The sequence below is a fragment of the Thunnus albacares genome, chromosome 1 (genome assembly GCF_914725855.1).
Source record: "Thunnus albacares chromosome 1, fThuAlb1.1, whole genome shotgun sequence".
In the NCBI taxonomy this organism is placed as follows: Eukaryota; Metazoa; Chordata; class Actinopteri; order Scombriformes; family Scombridae; genus Thunnus; species Thunnus albacares.
This window is the reverse complement of record NC_058106.1, coordinates 14692566-14706255: the sequence shown is the minus strand read 5'-3', so window position 1 is coordinate 14706255 and position 13690 is coordinate 14692566. Positions and strand designations below refer to the sequence as shown.

At 39.6% G+C, this 13690-nt stretch overlaps 1 protein-coding gene across 2 annotated transcripts in view; it reads right to left on the bottom strand.

Annotated features, from left to right (window-relative positions):
- Nucleotides 1-13690, bottom strand: part of LOC122976051 (MAM domain-containing glycosylphosphatidylinositol anchor protein 1) — a 188820-nt gene that overhangs the window by 68212 nt on the left and 106918 nt on the right. For both annotated transcript variants that reach the window (XM_044344358.1, XM_044344440.1), the window contains exons 5-6: nt 5412-5608; nt 3937-4069 (exon numbers count right to left, since the gene is read on the bottom strand). In XM_044344358.1, the coding sequence (XP_044200293.1) occupies nt 3937-4069; nt 5412-5608 (330 nt within the window). The remainder of the gene's footprint in view (nt 1-3936; nt 4070-5411; nt 5609-13690) is intronic.

The following is a 13690-nucleotide window of genomic DNA, read 5'->3' as shown; positions in this document are numbered from 1 at the left end:
GAGAGAGTGGTAGAGTATTTCTGTTTTTTCCTTCAATTTGTTCTTGTTTGTCACCTTATTCTATTCTACATGCATTTGTATTTTTAAGTTTCAAAACACAAATGCTGCTGACTGTGAGTGTGTATCCACCAAAAAATTACCGGGTTACAAGTTTTTTTTGACAAAAATTGGACTGGAGGTGTGTATGTGGTTTCATGGCAGTATACCATGACAGCAAGTGTGTGTTAGGTTGTGGTCAGTGTGTAGCTGTTTTAGATTTTGGTAAGAGTGTCTAAAGTTTTTGGAAGGTGTCTTTACTGTATTATTACCGACGCTGCATTATAGTGGAAAAATGTGAGTGTAGTGAAATGGATGTATAGTTCAAAGAAACATGTTAATGCAGTTAGTAACTTGCAATGGAGCAAGACTATAAAAAAACAATACATATTACACATAGTACACATTACATGGCATTGTGACTCCCTCCTAAATGTGACTAACTCCATCATTTACTCAATTGGCTGTGTGTTTATCCCATCAGGTAGCAGAGCTCAGGGGAGCAGGTTAGGCAGTTGAGACAGAAGTACACACACACACACACACACACACACACACACATTAAGCAGTGTGTTTTCTGTCACTCTGTGAGGCTGTGAGGTCCAGACAGATTGGCTGTTTTGGCAAGTGTCTGAACCCTTATGCCAGCACCAGACGGACACTTATTGTTGTGGTTGTTGTGTATCTGTGTCTGTGTGTGCATGTGTGAATGTGTGTTGATTGAGCCAGGGGGATACAATTGATCTCAGCCACAGGAGTCCAAGAGAAGAGGAGAGAAAGACAGAGGGGATGAGAGTGAAGACCACCTATTACATACAACAGGAGCATTAAGTCCAGTTTGTTTTCTGTTGATTTTGAACAACACGTAAGATAAGTTACAACTAATGCTGACTTGCAGGTGGGATATCACTGCTGGAAGCTTTACATCTTTGAGTATTATTAATAATATATACTATATATTGACAAAGAAAATGACAGAACCATGACAAAGTTGGTCACCCTTATTCTGCATTAGGTTTTAAAGCTCAAAGATGTTTTAGCCTCCTTTCTTGTTTTAAAGTTCTTTTTTTGTCACACGCAATTAAAAGCATTTCTCTTTAATCATAACCCATCATTTATCATCTCTGGTCCTATGTGCTCATAGCTCTAATTTGGGCTACAGTACATTCACCTGAGCCTGATTCATTTGTGTCACTCTGTTTTCCATAACATTTCTGCAAGCCTTGTCTCTCATTTTCTGTCTGATTCATTCTCAGTCTTTCATTTCCTGCTGTCTGTCTGTGACCACCTCTTTCTTCTTTCACAGCGATGCCTAACTCTATTTCCTCTCCGCACTTCATCACAGAGTTTGTTCTCTGAGTTTTTCTTTTATCTTCCCTACCTTCAGCTTACTTTAGAGGACTATTGGGAAACTTTATCTCTTATCTGAAAGAGGTCGTATTGCTCTATTGATAACCTCTCCTTCAGTACAAAGTCTGAAATCAAAAATCAATAAAATCAAAAATCTTGAGCACTTGTAGCAAAAAAGGTCTCTTTAGTCTTTAATGTGTGACTGGGATGTCACACTGAGGCAACATTATGATTATAAAAACATAAAACTGATGCAGTTAACAAGATATTGCATCGTTTGAGATTTTCCTTTATTTTTTTACTGTCATTGCTCCACTCACATGCCATATTCCCCTCGCTGTATCGCATATCCAACGCACCCTTATAATCATGGCGGCGTATATAAGCTGTCAGTGCTCTGCTCACACTTTGCTGCATACCTGCTGCCACATTGTTGACATGCTTGCTTGCTGCCATTTGCTGCTGCTGCTATTCATATAGCATTTCAAAAGCCCCACCTCCACCCCAGCATCCACCTGTAGACTCTCAGTCTGTCTTCCCCTAGGGGGCAGGTTAGTATTGTCACTCCTTACTCCCTGTTGGGTGAGATCAGTGTTTCTTTGTGGGACGTGACAAGGTCAAAGCCTAGGCACCCTACACTAATACTGTACATATTCTATACATTTTAAGGATGACTCCATCTGTGTTGTTTTTCTGGGTTGTCCAAAACACACACACACGCAGTTTGCTGACAGTGTCTTCCTAACATACTCGCTCACTGTATGTTAGAGCACGAAATTTGTCCAGATATACTAAGAGCGATGTCACAGTGCTGAGTCTGAGTGTGTGAGATGTTTATAAATGCACCAGACAGCTGCTGAGTGCCGGGAGCTCTGGAGGAGAGAGCCGGGAGCAGAGCCGGAGCTTCGGGACAAAAAACACCCGCGAGTCACACCGGATTCTGCTCTGATCCGGAGCCGTTTACTGACGGGAGGAGTTCATTTTTTTAAACACTGAGCAGCAGCAACAGTAAGTGAGTTTATATGTAACAACGTCATCATGCAGAAACTTATGTCAAGGAAAAGTTTTAAGAAGGACACTAAAACTTACTTACCTGCGTACTTCAACCAAAAATTGAATTTTCAGATTTAAATACACATGGAACTCTAATGTGAAGCTACAGCATGATATAGAAACCTCAACAAAAAAAGACCTGCTGTTTAAATTATAATCTACATCACGTCAGTTGGCTGACTGAACTACTGAGAATTCAAACTTAAATGACACTGCTAGATATAAGTATTGATCAGACTCTTTGCTGTAGTTGCTATCTTGTTGCTTTCTTTTTCTGCATCACAGTCACAGAGTTATGGGTCCTGAACTGCACAGAACATCAACCGTCTTTAACAGGTGGAGTTTACTGCCTTGTTCAAGAGCACATCAGTGTCAAGGTAACATTAATCATTTACTTCCAAAACCAGTTGTGAGATATATATTTTTTAAAAACAGCTATGTTTGGTCACAAGGCTGCTTCTCTGACCTGTAGCCTCTATTCAGCTAAAGCAATCATTACAACCTCACTGTTTACACATTTTCAGTGCATATTTATACAGACCTACTGACCATGAGACTGACAGGATTAAGACAAGAAGCCCTGAACAGTCCTCAAGCGGCTCTTGAGCATATAGAAAACAAATGCAGTACTCTCATTCAGGTCATGCTGTACCATTATAGGAAGCACGTTTCATTAAATTTGACAACAAGAGCCATCCAAATTACCGCAACTGAAACGAATTAACTATAACTGACAATGATTCTTTAAAAGAAAGAACTGGCATTTAGAAAATTAGGCAAGAAGAGGCAGAGAAAGAGAGAAAAGAAACACACTTTAAAAAGAATCCAAAAATACTGCGAAGCATCTGGGCTTTCCCTTGTGGTGTATCAGTCTGACAGTAACAAACCTGACAGGGTTGTCAACAACGACAATGTTGTCGTAAGTAAAAGAGTTGCCGGGCGGTGGTGTGGAGATGGACAGAGAGGTGGAGAGTGAATTGGAGATAACAAGGAGTGTGACAACTGAATTACAGCTGACAGCCCTGAGATGAGCTCTCAGCAACAGAAAAACAAGACAGATAGACAATACGGCACGCTGGGAGGCAGGCAAGACGAGAGAGAGCAGGAGCAAATTTGAGTGGAAAGTCAAAGGGCAGAGGAAAAACACATGGGAAAAGAACAAGGAAAGGAACAAAAAGACTGAGGGAGAGAAAGAGTGAGAAAAGGAGACGGTGAAAGGGGACTACTATTTCCCGCACAAATAAAGATGGGAGACATTTTAACAGTGAGAAAAAGAAACAGACTGCAAGACATTCCTGACACCAAGACATAGCAAGCATACAGAGAAAAGTCAGATGAGATGAGAGAATCAAAGGAAGAGAACACAAAAAAGTCATTGCAAGGAATTGATAGCGGAGGGAAAGATGTTGGCTTTGTGAAGGCGTGTGTGTGTCTGTGCACACACAAGCATTTCTGTGTGCTGGTCCTTTCAAAACGCAATCACAAAAAACAACTTACTGGTGGCATTTGTGAGTCTGAAGGTGACCGACTTATCTTCAATGTTACACACATTGCGGACAGACACCTGGCAGGTGTAATCAGCAAAGTCCTTGGGTCTTAGGTTTTTCAGCTTCAGCACCTTGGTCTCACCCTAGATGGGACAAAACACACACAATGACATGTTGAAGTAGTATTTTACCATTATTATACATATAAAACACTATTTTGTGTTTTATTTGTTTTTTTTTGTTTTTTTTTTTTTAATAAACATAAACCTGATGTCACCACATTCCTATTGCATAGCATGTGACATTATATGAATGAGAATGCTCAAAGCTTTTTATGTTACTCTTTTCTAAACTGGGTTGTAATCTTGCATGAAAGTCACTTCAATCTTTGATGAGCTGCAGTACAATAAACAGAGTCAAAGACACACTGAGATAAACACACATACAGGCACACGCACATACACACACACACACACACACACACACACACGTGCATGTGCTTGAATGTCTGATATGTCCTGATTATCTACTGAAGCATTTCAGATCTGCATGTGAAGTAAAATGAATGTTGAATTTCAAATGGATTTCGCACGAGACCATCAGGAAAATGAAACTGATCTGAACGCCATTGCTATAATAAAGACTAAATCCACATATCCTCTCCCTGCCAATTCATAAAACCCACACATCTCTTACTATCTCAACAGCTTTCTCTGTGCTTCTAGTGTAGATACACACGATGTCTCAGACGCACAGAAGCACTCTCTTTCAACACCACTGATGATTTTTCAGATCAGGAATAGGAATTTGTTTGATACTGTATAACTGTCTGCTACAGTAGGTGCTGGGCTAACAGTCTTATAGGCAGTCTTGGGAAGAGCTCTGTTGCCTGGATAATTGAACTCTAGGGAATCTGCTTTGTGGCTGACTGATGCTTTGATAAGTGGAGAAAAAAGGGAGCAATTGTGTTTGTGTGCTCAGACTGGGAGATCAGGCTGGGGTACTGTTGGTTATTTGTTTACTGTAACTGACTGGGTAACTAACTGACTGACTGACTGATTGGCTGACTGACTGACTAGCTAGTTTCTACCTGATTGAAAGCTTGTTTGACTTTGTCACTGTTGACAGAATCATGTGACTCTGCAATAAATAACAATCCAGATATCAAACAAATAGTTACCTACTGTAGGTGTCTGCATATACGCTCATTAATTGTTGAATTCAATTATGACCCTGAAGTGTAGGTAGGAAATAGTGACAAAATTAGAATAAAAACTAAAAAAAAAAACAAGAGAGCTCAGAGTGCAATATTTTGAGTAAAATCTGTGAAGCCTTATAAAGGAGGATACAATTCAGCAGAGAGAGACTTTGTGAGGCACTTCTTGAAGAGAGGAGCTAAAAGCAGGAAGCGACTGCACACGTGGCAGCACGTGTGCGTGTGTGCACGATGTGTACGTGTCCTATGTGTACGTGTCCAATGTGTACCTGAGTGTAAAGCGGCTCGTAGATGTCCACTCCGTTGTCCTTGCTCTGTTCGATGAGCATGTTCCCACGTTTCCAGATGAATCGTGCAGGAGGGTTGGAGTTGACAGTGCAGCGCAGGAACACCGTCTTCTCCTGGTAGTAACTGCCACGCACATCGCTGATGGTCTGGTGCACTGTCAACACTGGTGTGTCGAGGTCTGAAAAGGAGCGAATGAAAAAAATAAAACATGAATTCTTGTATATTGTGCAACACGCAAAAAGGAACACAAAGAAAACTATGAAGCAGCTGTAATAAAAGGCACACATTGTTCAGAGTATGTGTAGTTAAAATAACCTTTAGTTTTCTGTCGTTGATGCTTTCACCCTTTTTGTGCAAAACATTGGCAGTAATATGTGTGGCAGGGATGGGAATTGATAACTGGGGCACAACTGTAAATAAGGGCAAACAAGTGCTGTTTGTTGGCTGAATTGCCAACCCACAGTGACCAAAACCGTCCAAACAGTTGCCTATTGATCATAGCTTCTAACAAGCACAAATGTCCAAACAGTCTGTGTGTTTCTGCCATTTCCCTTTCTAGCTGTGACTCTTGCACACAGAGTATTTATATATATATATATATTTTTTTTTTCTGTCGTTTTTATCTCTTTCCCTCACTTGCCTAGTTTCCCTGTGCATTTCCTTCATGGGAGTGTCATCTCCCTTTCCTCCAGTGGATAGGATTTCAGCTGCTGTCACAAGCATGGAGGCTGCTCTTCCCTGGTTTCTGCCATCTCTCCCAAAACTCACTGCCATTTTCACTCCTCATCACCATCCCTCCCTCTCGATCCCCTCCTCCTCGCTCCTTGCCTCTATCTCTTACAGGGCCGAATTGTCTGTGTGTGTGTAATCCTGATTCTTTGCAGCCTAATTGGAATGTTGCGGACTTCAAACATCATGGAAACAATTTCAGCCAACACCAGGGTAGTCTTTTCCTGCCGCTTCCTGCCTTTATTTTTTTTTACCTCTCTCCTTGCCTCCTCTTTTCTCTTCTCTGCTCTTCTCCTTCACTTCTTTTCTCCTGTGTCAACCATTTCACCTGCTGTATACTTATCAAGAAGGCTTGGTGCAGGCTGCAGAAAGGATGTGAGATGGCAGTGTAGCTACTGCGTTCCTTGACACCTTTAGATGTGAGTATAGAAGGGCCCATGTGTTGGGGGAAAGGAGGGAAGTATTTGAATTTATTGTATTTTTGGTTTGAGACATTTAAGAGAAACAATGTGAGGAAAAAGATGTTTGATTTTTGAGTGTGCTGTTGAAAAGGGCACAACTGTCACACAAGGGTTGTATCACACACACACACAGGCACATGTGCACACGCACACACACACACGCACACACACACACATCTGGACCCACATCAAAGTGTGTGTAGCCTCAGCATAGCATCAGAGCATCAGAGCACTTCAGTGGTTTGAAGGTTAGAGCTCTGGGACAGACTGGCACATAAACACACAGAAGCAACTTGAACTTGTTAAAGTGATTTTGTGGCTTCAAACACACGAGCCACGGCATGAAACTACAGATTTTTTTTTTTTTTTTCGAATAAAAAGTGAGTCTCATAGTCATGGGCAGATTTACCTAGTCTCAGTATGTGATAACCTTGCATGGTTTAAAGCTCAGTACAGTGTGCAGAAATGTTGCCTAAATGTCAAGGAAAAGAAGCATGAGTCAGAAAGGGTATAACACTGAAACTGTCATGTGAGCACCACAGATGTTTGATCAAAATATGTTCACATTAGTGTCAAAAAAATAAGAATAATCAAGGAATTGCTGAATATCTTTAACTTTTCATTTTTATTTTCTATTGAAGTATTCTAACTGTATTTGATGTGATTGGTTTGCACATACTTGCTTTGAAATCTGCTATTTTAAAGGATGAAGACAGTGTTCTGTTACCATGGTGGCACAATGCAGCGTTGTGATTCAGCAGTACTGTATGTTTATTAACAGAATGTGCGCAGCAGTCATTCTTTGTGTCAGATTAATAATTCAGCAATATAAAAAACTAAAAGTAGAAGTAAAAATATGTACTTGTGTATTCCTCTAGATCTGTTAGTTGAGATTTTCTCAGTGTTTCAAATCCGCACTCTGTGAAGTGCTCACCTGTTTCCACTCCTTTCATCTCCCCGTGGACACCCTCATCTATAAAACGACAACCCACAGATTGGGACAAAAGCCCAGCAGGGAACAAGACAGTGAGGTACCACCAGTCTCTCTAAAAAGCTTTGCCAGCAACAGGACTTCAAACCTGGGCAGCTATCAAAGATATCTGCCTTCCTTGTCTTGGCTCTGTCTTGTGTGCATGTGTGTGTGAAAGAGATCTGGCAAAAGAGCAAGTATGAGTGCATGCACCTTTGAACAATTGAATGTGTGAATATGTACATGCATACATGTGTGTTTGTCCCTGACTGGCACAGGATTTCTGTATGATTTTCACAGTTCATTTGCAGCACAGGGGGAGACCTGGTTGACTAATGCCACGGTAGTGTATGTATGTGTGTCAGAGAGTGAGTGAGTGTGACTATCTGCTGTCATTCTGTCTGTTTCGTGACACTGTGGCTGAATGTGGAGAAAGTGGAAGTGACAGATTGACACAGACAGATATAGACAGGTAGATTCTCAAGAACACCACATAACTATAAATGGACAAACACCATTCAGTTGCTCAGAGGTTCAAATATTGTATATTCAATCACAAACACTGAAATATAACAGCCAAGAGGATTCTGCCTAGTGTGCACATGTATTATGGCATGTTTTGGCTTTATATTGAAATACTGAACAGTTTTTCACAATGACTTCAGGTAATCTGTGGATAAAAGAAAACACAACTAATATTGAACAAACTTATCCCTCTGGAACACAGAAAAAATGTCCCTGCTGGCCTTACATGTTCAAAATGATCTTACAGCGATAATATTTTAAACATTTTTTCTCACATGTTGATGTGTTTTTATCCGAGCTCCCAAGGTGAGTCTAACTTTGCTCAGTTTGGGCCCTTAAGTAAATAGAGACACAAGCTGAAACTGCAAGTGTACAGAAATACAATATGAAACTTTAATGAAGATTTTGATTTCCCCAAAGCCCTCCCTTTGCACACAGCTTAGATCAATTGCACTGCACTGCTTTTCTTAACCACAGCTCTTAATGTACAGTGCAGCCACGTTTCCAAATTTCAAGCTGCAGTGGGGGTTTGGCATTGTTTTTCGCTTAGACACCACACAATGATGCTGACACAAAGACATTTAAGTCCTCCCTTGGAGTGTGGCCCTTAACGTAGACAATTATATATGGATAAATCACAAAATCCCATTTGGACATATTTATAATGTTTGTATTGTATTCTCTTTAACTCAAAGTGAGTCAAAGTCTTTGAATAATATTTTGTTTAGTTACATTATTTTATTATTTATTTTGTTTTATTATTTTATTTATTATTATCATTATTGTAGTTTGATAACAGAAAGAAAGAAAAATCATTGTGTTCACCTTATTTATCTGACTTACAGTAGCTTTTAACAATATTTCTTAAGTGTGCCACTATATTTGCTGTTTAACGTGTGTGTAATAACAAACACCAACAGTCACACTTCATGAATAAAGTTGACTTCACTTAATTTGACTTTTTTTTTTTTTATAAAGAAAATAAGAAGAAAAAAAAACAAATTTCCAGCACACTTTCTTATCTGGTTGACACAAATTAATTCCAGAAGGACAATTCAACAATTCAGTGGTTCCCACAGTCTTGATCAGGCAACCAGATCCTGTTAGACCAGCTGCCTGTTAATGAAATTCTTTTATCATTCACAAAACACTGTCAAGCATTTCATTTCTATTTGCTCAGAATACTCTCTAGTCCCAATTCATCTCAGTTTTTTCTAAAAACTGAAGCAGGAAACACTCCTCCAACATGTGCTTCAAAATTACTTGTTCATGGCATTCCCCAAAGGTTTAGACGAAGCGCATTTTTGTCAAGTATTCCAATTATGTTTGCTCTTGAAAATTATGTTTGTTGCTTTAATAAAAAATTTCAGGGCGAACTGACGAGCAGAAAGACTTTGTTTGCTTGTAATCTGAGGAGTCAGATGATTAAAAATTGTGATCAGAATTACAAACTCTAGACATGGACTACTTGAAAATGAAATCAAGCCAGCGGAGACAATGTATGAGAGCAACAAATACACAGTTTTTTTTTCTATGTTGACTACAAAACCTTTTGAAGAGTTTGTCCGCTGTTTTTTAAAAGAGTTTCATACCCTGTTCAAAACATCTTAATGTAACCAACAGAAGATTAAGTCTTGCATGACAATGTTGTAGAAATAAAGGCATTGCTTTAATTTCATATGTATGTATCTTTTATAGACTCACAGAAAAGTGTTCATGCCATCACTTCTTTACAATCATACCTCAAAATTCTCTCCAAAACAACCAGAGTAACCATGGAAATGACGAAAACAGAGATTTGCTCAGAAGCAATTCATCCATGCGGTCAGGGTTGACTGAGTGTGTTTTTGTAACAAGTTGACCTCTGCTGGGTGCTTTCCCCTGCAGGAGGATGCCCCGGACTCCAAATCCTCTTTGATTTCCAATAACATGTCCTGTACTCTAATAGCTCTCTAGGAGTAGACGGCCATTAGGGGACCAAAGAGAAGATGACAGGTTCAATTGAGTGTGAGCGTGCAATGGAGGTGAATAAGGTGTAGTGTGTGTGGTACGTGTGTGTGGGTGGTTGAGTGAGGGAAAGTGATTCTGTGAGTAAAGATAGCTATGTTCAGTATCTATTGTACAACATAAAACAGCAAGGGCCCTATTTTCCTGCAGGCACAAGGCCACGTCCTGAGCTTCATCAAATCTCTCCAGACATTTTTATTGGATAACAGTTCAAACTCAGGTTTTCTGTCATATCATGAGGATCATTACAGTGAGTTTTCAGTTATGCCACTTACAGTCAAGTAAAAGGTAAATGGGCATTTGTATAGTGCCTTTCTAGTCTTCCAACCACTCAAAGTGCTTTTACACTACATGCCACATTCACCTATTCACACACACACATTCATATGCTGATGTCACAGGCTTTCATGCAAGGTGCCAACCTGCTCATCAGGAGGAGTTTTCTAATCATTAACACTCAAAAACTGATGGCACAGCCTTCGAGAGCTATTTGGGGTTCAGTATCTTGCCCAAGGACATTTCGACATGCGGAACCGCCAGCCTTGCGATTAGTGGACAACCCGCTCTGCCTCCTGAGCCAAAGCCGCCCAGAGTCTCAAAATATGTGTAGTGGTCAGTTCTGCGCATGGACGTATATGCATATAATCAGTGTGTAAAATAGCTTCTAACAACTGGATGTCCTGTGCCATGCACACTCCTTCCTAAACAGAGTAGGCATACATCGACATCCTATATACCGTGAATAAATAAAAAACATGTTTGTGAAAACATTTTAAAACAGGTTTAAACACAGCCCTACCTACTTTACACCCAGCTGGCAGCGTGGATACCTTCATTCATCATATGAATTTTTTGAAAAAACAGTGATAGAACTTTCACGCTTTTCAAACACTAACCAGCAAATTTCCAAACCCGTAGGCCTATCTGTTTGTTTAATGATATTTTATATACTTAAAGCATAAATGAGGACTTTCAAATATGCAGAGGAGGAGTAGAACCGTGGAATTTAATTGTATTAATTATCCTTTATTAATTGTTTGTGCAAAATAAGCAGCAGCACCGGTATGCCAGCTGCAGCACACATGAGAACACATCAGCTTTATTTTCATTCTACCATTGTAAGCATATTTGATGTATATTAATATTTGGGGTGTCCTGAATGTATACTTTAGAGCTTTAGGGGCTTGACAAAGGTGAATAAATTTCTCTCTCTCACAGACTCTCTCCTCTGTTTCAACTGTTGCTGCATTTAAAGGGAATGAGAGGAGCTCATGTGATTGTTCATTACTGAAGCTCGCCCCGACTCCACGTGCGCATAATTCAGTCTCTTCCCCACATTGCATCTGATTGAGCCAAGAGTGCGCTCGTGCTGATGGTCGGGAAAATTGCAAAAATGTGTTGGCTGCATCTACACACCAAGAATTAAGACTTGGATCTGCGCCTGCACCGTATTTTGGGAAAATAGGGCCCCAAGTGTATTATCCCCAATAAACAGAATATTGTTCACTGTACACAAAACATTGTAATTCACTAAAGGCCACTGTAGAATCCATTATCAAATTACAATATAATAAGTTGGAAATAAACTGTGCATATGTGAAGTGAAGAGAAAAGGAAGAAGTGGCACACTGTGTTAATGCTTAACAGATGTGATACAATGAGCATTTTCTACTCTGCACAGAATAAGCAGGTAATAAGTGTGTTGCTTTACCGACACTGAGCACAAGGATAATTAAGTTGATAAACTGAGGATGTGAAGTCTCAGCCTCAAACCTAATTGCTGCTTGCTCTGTTTCTATAGCTTACCCTGGTCAAGTCAAGTCAATTTTTATTTGTATAGCCCAATATCCAATACCCAATATCATCATTATCCACTGTCAGTAACTGACTTTATGTAATAACATATCCAAAGTTGCCCAAGGACTGTATGGACTGTTTGAGGATATGCATGTTTTTTGAGTAATAAGAATATGATGGATGGTTTGTTTCCTCACAATGTTTGAAACAAAAGCTTAAATCTATTAAGTGAATTCATAAAAACAATTAAATTAATGTCACTCATTGAAGATGAATCCAGCTTTTGTGGCAAAGAAAACAAAGGCAGCTTTTTCTTTAGTGATGGACATTTGGATGTAATCATAACTGATGCGTGACAGCTGAGAAAGAAAAAAAAAAAAAAAAGAATCTCTCAGGTATAAAACAGTGGTCCACGGAATTACTATCTCTATAGACAACAGAGTCCAAACATATTTCAGTCTGCAAAATAAGAAAAAGCACCAGCTCTGTCTGTCTGTCTCTCTTTTTCTCTTGAACACACACATGTACACTAACACAAATTGAGAACACATTCTTATGGGCAATTGACCACACACACGCAAAGAAACACTATCACAAACACACATGTGCCCACACAGCCAAATGCACAGTGAGAAAAGCCTGTGCATACAGAGGCACAAACAGAGGCAGACTTGCTGTTTGATCCAGCTTCGTGTCTCATCAATTATTCAGCATTCTGCTCATAGACATCGCCTTAAAGAGGGCATAAAACATGCACGAGGCCCACATTTGGAAATAACGAGAACATTGCCTGTGTTTAAAATGCAATGTTGAGAAGTAAAGATTGATTTAGGATGATTTTCTCTGCTCAGTTTTTTTGTATAATATCAAAAAATTCAGCTTTTTGCTTCTTTAACCCCACAAATCAAGTCTGTATCTCTCCTCCTCTCCTCAGTGACGCCTCAGACATTAGTCTGGAAGAAATGATGGAGGAGAGGACAGATGACACAAACATGGTGAGACATTTGTATTATTTCTATCTTTATATAAAATCAGAGGCATGAGATATATATATTCCAGGAGACGTGGACAACAACTTGATATGCCTCATCATGAACTGGGCCCTTCTACAGTGTAAAAACTAAAGATACCACAACCAGCAGAGTCCTTAAACAGAGGAAGACACAGAAGGAGGTTGTTAAAGAAGAGAAACAGAAGAAGATGGAGACAAACATGAATAGACAGAGGTGGTGAGGTGAGGTGAGGTGACATGAGATTATAGATACATAGCGAAGGACAAGAAATTAAGAGGGAGGAAGCAGATCGAACAAGTGGTCAGAAAAATGTATTCTGAAAATCCAATTTATTAGCTCAATAAAATAACACAACAGTACCTTCCATTAGCCCCATATTAATATATTGTTTATATTATCGCAGTATATAGAAACCAAATTAGCCTGAGAGATGAGAGATGTACTGATCCATAAAAAAATAAGTGCTCACTTGTCAATAAAGTACTGTAAAGTACCGCATAAAGTTACCGTATTGGTCCAAATATAAGACGTCCATGATTATAGGATGACTCCCCCTTTTTCAAGACTCACCTTTGGAAAAAGACTCAGAATTTGGACTAAATTACCTTTATTTCATTTTTACTTGCAAAACTTTTTTTGCACTTATAGTAACGAAACGGGTGTAGTTGTCAACTCGAGTACTTCACCTGGTTCACTGTCTCATCTACATTGAGCTCCGTGTGTGGAGCACTCAGCCCCGCCCTCACACATGGAGTTCT